We start from the raw sequence: 5,308 nt of genomic DNA, 5'->3' as shown, positions 1-5,308 counted from the left end.
GTGTTGTCGCAATATTGATATAGAGAAGATAAAACATCCATCATAAACATTTGGCTTAAAAATATACTGTATATACCTAATAACTTAAAATTAAAATATAATTACAAATTAAGCAAACGATAGCAACTTACACCATATACATTTTATTCAACATTAATTGTATAGTTAACTACTTTGAACAAATATATAGCAAGTTATAGCAAATATAACAACTTACATTGACTATCGAAGTGTTAAAATACGAAATGTATTTAAATATAACTTAGTAGAGTATTTAGGGTCTAAGAGCAATTTTTTAAGTGAGTGTAGAGATAAATGAGGGTAAGACTTTGGGTTTATAGTCTAAAATCGTAGTAAAATATTGAACTGGACCGGTCTAGAGACAACCTATGGTGTAGTTTTTCTATGGTCTCCTTCGCTAATGAATATGACATAGAAGAGAGAGGGTTTAGGACGGTAAAGAAATGATGAAAATGCGGTTTCCTAAACTTCCCCCTCTTGAAAATGCATTGCACATGAAGAATAAGTTAGTACTACAGATAGATATCCATATCCCATCAACCTTAATAAACCCCTTTTAAGCTCTCTGATGTTTGTCAAGTAGGAGGAATATGTTGGCAGAAAAGACCACCTCCTGATGACCTGATCACTGCAATATCAGAACTTTGTCAAATTATGTTCAAACTATTTGCACAAGGCAAGTTGCCATTGCCAAGCAAAGAGAGGCAAATGTTATTGAAGGAGGAATTCTTCCCTTGTCCTTCCTAAAGAACATTGCTCCATAAACGGGCACATTTATCGCAACCATCGATCCGCAAAGAATCAGTTGTGCAAAATAGTCATTCAACCTTGCAACCCCTTCATAAACCAGTAGCCGCATCACCCCACCCAACAAACAACCAAGGTTGAGCACTGCAATTGTTGCTATGATTCTAAACATAGGAGATGAAGATCCAAATTCCATGACCTCGTTCTCATACCTCTTGCTCTCATCTCCATCAGCGACCTTTGATGTGATTGTAAATGATGACTTGGAGAATCCCAACAGCTTTATGATAGTGTCACTGACTCCATAGAGGTAGGAGGTTAATCTTTTGTATACCCACATTCTTTGCGAGTTCCACCATCCAGAAAATGTATCTCCACAGAGTAAGGACTCAGCTGCGGCATATGTGTTCTTTGCGACTATCACATAGGCAAAAGTTGTAAACCAAGGACTAGATACCTGAATATAGTCATTATGATTATACAGTATTTAGACCAATATGTGAGAGCTAGAGGGTTGGTGTTTATGTGTTTATATTCACTTACCTTTGGGAATAAAGAGATTCCTTTGAGGAGGCAAAGAGGAGGGACTATGAGGTAGTAAAATGTCGGCAATGAGTTTGGAGCCCACAATCCATAGATGCTATAGGCAAATTGGAGTCCTAGCTTGATTTTTCCATGGCCTTGAATGATAGGGCAGTGCTTAGAGAGGGAGATTTGGAAGTTACCCTCGCCCCATCTCTTGTGTTGCACCAATGTTTGCTCTAGCGTTGTTGGGGCCATCCCTAAGAAACCTTTTCTTGAAGGATTGTGACAAATGGATCTCCATCCTTTACACTGAATTGTCAAACCAGTAATTATATCTTCAACGGGAAAACCATATTTCAACCCTACCTCTTTTCCCCATAGGGTATTGTTCTCATAGATACATGTTATAAGAGACTCAGCTCTCCCTTCCAATGTGCTAGTATTTTCTTGATGTTTTATTTCCTCACTTCTTATCCAGTCTTCATTATAATCGCCACTGTACTTCTTTCCACACAGACTCTCACGTCTGTGAAAGCATCCGGTGCCTACATATGCTGGTCCTCCCCAGATATCAAAACCAGATATCTCCACCTGTTAGACCGAGAAATAACATTAGTCATGCTAGTTTTTTTTTTGAGAGAACATTAGTCATGCTTGTTAAAATGAATTGACTGGTTATTTTCTCTATGATCTTCACTCACCATACCAATCACATTTAAAGAATTTGCATAGAGGTCATTCTTAGTTATGTTGTGGAAGAATTGGGGGTATTGCACGTAGGCGACATCATGGCTCCTCTTATCCAGGAAGAAGCACAATGCATCTTTAATGGATGCTGAGTTGTTTGAGTACATGTCACAGTCCACATTGAGGATGATTGGTGCGTTACTTATCTCTGATGACACTCTTATCTGCACATAAGATGACACTCTTATCTGCACATAAGATGAAAAGTTGGGGGGCCAGACGTATATTTGAAGGGAAAATTTTGATCAAATTTTAAAGTAAGAATTTAAAGCAGAGTTTATGGGATTACAGGCATTATGTACACATATATCTTATGTATCATGTGCATATGTTTGATAATAGAAGGAATTTTGTGCAAAGTACCAAAGCATTCATCGCCCCAGCTTTGAAGTTATGGTGATGTTGAGGATGCTTCTCACGTGCCACATATACTAATGTGGGCAATGGGTTCCCATCCAAATCAGTTGCAGTCTGATCCCTTCCATCAATCATGATCTGAAGAAACAGATTCAGATAATTTTACTGTATTAGACACATAAACAAACAATTAGTATTTTCATAGGCTATCTAATATGAAGTGATGTGATGATTTCTACTGGCTTTTAGTGTATAAACTCACAACTCTAGTCTCCTGGTAAATGGGCAAGAATTGCTGATTGAATGTTGTACCTGAACAATAGGTCGATGGTTTCTTGAAGTCATCTCTGCATTCCACTTGGAAACTCTTTTCTGTTCTTTGAATTCTTCAGGAATTTTGCCTAAGGATACAACTCTTTCAATGCGAGAAGTCATATCTTCAAACAATTTCTGCACAACAGAATTTCAGAGTTGCAGATCAGTCACTGTTAGGTTGCTGAGCCATTAGTTCGTATATGTGCACTTGTGCCTCCAAGTAGGGAATACTAACCTGGTCTGGATACAAGAGTTAGTTACTAGCACTAGCTAACTCCCATCCAACTTTGCTGACTCTAGTTTAAGACACATCAAACCGTGATTTCATATGAATGATGGAGTTGCCATTTTTAATGTACACATAGGCACATGTATGCACACGCACAACCACATGCGTACAAACATTGCACACATAAACACACCACATAGAGTAAACGGTGTCCATTTGCTGATTTGGTGCACATGTAGAGTACTGCAACCCAGATCATCGACACCCAAATCATAACTGGCGAGCAATGTGTGCTACATCAGCGACACACAGCCAAGACTATAGAGCGTTACGCCAACACCTGTTTACTCTGTTTCTCTCCCTATACTCACCACAAGGGTTAATCGTGGATAGACCCGCCGTACTATCACGTAATTGTGGATTGAACCCTTGGTAATTTTATTGTTGTTGACAAGCCCCTAGAGCGAATTTTTTGACTCTTTTACACCAAGAGAAAGATAAATTTGTGCGCTCTCAAATGGACTTGCTGGCGGTAAAAGAGTGAAACGATCAACTCAGGTATATCTGCAGCAGCAGAATATTTTTCTTTTTTTTTCTTTTTCTTTTTCTTTTTCTTTTTTTTTTTTTTTTTTTTTTTGGGGGGGGGGGGGGTCTATCCGCAGTTGAGAGATAGTGCAGGGTCTATCTACAATTAACTCATGTACATAATTGTACTATGCAAATCCAACCCCAAAGATTGATTTGCTTACATCTTTAGATATTCAAATACACAGTTTGGGGTTGTAAAACATTACTGTGATTCTTCAATAGATTTTTACCTTCATGGATGACCACTCATTATAATTTGAATTATTGTTATCCTTGCAGGGCGTGCTAAAGTAGGCCATGGGGGATCTTGGTTCCATCTTGAATTTCTTGCAATAAGGAAGCCAGTGCTTTGCAAAGCAAGAAGCCTCCCACAGAGCATAGAATGTGAGAATGGAGCCAGCATCATCGGAGAGATAAATGCTTAGCTTCTCAGGTTCATAATCGTAAGCCATGAGAGATAGGATTGTCGACATAACAAGTGATGGTGGCTCTGCAAAGGGATCTGCTGTACACACAAATATGTCCACTTTCGGCAGTTGAGCTCCAAATCTGCGGAAAAAGAGATCACATAATCTTTTGTAATGAACATATTCATGTGATTTTCTTCTATTAATATTTTTTTTCCATTTACCCGTTATTCTTCATTATTCCTTTTATTTATAGCACTTGACTTATTAATTGATGTCTTCTTCTTCTTTTATTCCCTTCGGCAAATGAGAGTATTCTATTCTCTCAATTAGGGGCTTGTTATGTTGCATATTAATTAGTCAGTTTTCGAGCAGCAAATTTCAAGGTGCTGTGAGCTGAAAAGAATAATTAACACTTCTACTGAGCTGGACGCAATCTGTAACAGGTGGTGAAAATTGGAAGAAATTCAAAATTATAGTAATAATTTGTACCTTTGAGAGAGCTTGTCCTTGTGAGTTCGATAGTAGATTGGGTTCCAGCGAGCCGACTGAGTTACAAACCAATAAAAACCAAACCATATCTCAGCTCCAAAGAGCCCCAACCAAGCCCATCTCCCTTCAAGTGGGATATGAGTTGCTCTATAGAACCAAATCAACAATATGCCAGCCAAAACTGAGCTAGCATACAACTTATATGCAGCCCTCCCCTTTGCACTCTCAGCTGTGAAGAGATACCCAGAGCCATTCTCTATATCAACCATCACTGCTAAATCTCCCCTTCTTGTTCTCTCCCAAGTTCGTAGTTTGTGTTGCTAGATATAATGCATAAAGAGTAGGCTTAAAGTGCGAGGTCTTTCATTGGTCAAGTGATAAACTAATGTCGTCCTTCTCTTGGATGAAACGTAGAGCAACAATACTACGTGGTCCAATTTGCATTGTTCATTCGATAAGGCCGTAAATTCAGATAATGCCTAAAATCCTAACATTCAAAAACTACTACTCGGATTGATGTGGTGAGCTTTGGAGCGCCTATCACTGGGATCTTGAAAATTCAGACAATATCCTGGTAATATTTGTGGGCTCCATTCTGTTGGGTGAGAGTGCGTAATAGTTAGATAAGTTCTGAGTTCATTACATCTAAAAATATCAAGAAGAAAACGTAGCAGTTTGAGACGAAGTATGTGTTGGGGAGAAACCCCTATGCCGAGATCCAACCAGATAGCCGAGACAGATAAACAACCACACCAAACAATAGCACAAACAATCAAACACCAGATTTTACGTGGTTCGGCGAGATGCCTACGTCCACGGGGCAAGGAGGGAGGAGTTTTCACTATTAGAAATCAAGGGGATACAACTAGGGTTACAAATC

General features: G+C 38.8%; 1 protein-coding gene across 2 annotated transcripts; it reads right to left on the bottom strand.

Annotated features, from left to right (window-relative positions):
• LOC109840224 (cellulose synthase-like protein E6) lies at positions 480-4,894 on the bottom strand. 2 transcript variants are annotated; one of them, XM_020408785.1, is made up of 7 exons: positions 4,429-4,894; positions 3,760-4,078; positions 2,710-2,847; positions 2,404-2,535; positions 1,995-2,228; positions 1,312-1,884; positions 480-1,225 (listed from the first exon to the last, which is right to left on the bottom strand). In XM_020408785.1, the coding sequence occupies exons 1-7, from the start codon at positions 4,695-4,697 to the stop codon at positions 680-682; spliced, it is 2,211 nt and encodes a 736-aa protein (XP_020264374.1). In that variant the 5' UTR covers positions 4,698-4,894; the 3' UTR covers positions 480-679. The 2 variants fall into 2 exon arrangements, with proteins under 2 accessions (XP_020264374.1, XP_020264375.1); XM_020408786.1 differs by having other exon boundaries at positions 1,995-2,204; positions 4,429-4,889.

This window comes from Asparagus officinalis, chromosome 5, assembly GCF_001876935.1.
Source record: "Asparagus officinalis chromosome 5, Aspof.V1, whole genome shotgun sequence".
Taxonomy (NCBI): Eukaryota; Viridiplantae; Streptophyta; class Magnoliopsida; order Asparagales; family Asparagaceae; genus Asparagus; species Asparagus officinalis.
This window is presented reverse-complemented; position numbering and strand designations above follow the sequence as displayed.

What these genes read in the sequence shown, in the direction of transcription:
- LOC109840224 (XM_020408785.1), bottom strand. Translation starts at nt 4,697, where the DNA reads ATGGTTGATATAGAGAATGGCTCTGGGTATCTCTTCACAGCTGAGAGT. An exon ending in AAGGACAAGCTCTCTCAAAG is followed by an intron (nt 4,079 to 4,428) that starts GTACAAATTATT and finishes CTTTTTCCGCAG; the next exon opens with ATTTGGAGCTCAACTGCCGA. An exon ending in CTGGGGCGATGAATGCTTTG is followed by an intron (nt 2,229 to 2,403) that starts GTACTTTGCACA and finishes TCTTATGTGCAG; the next exon opens with ATAAGAGTGTCATCTTATGT.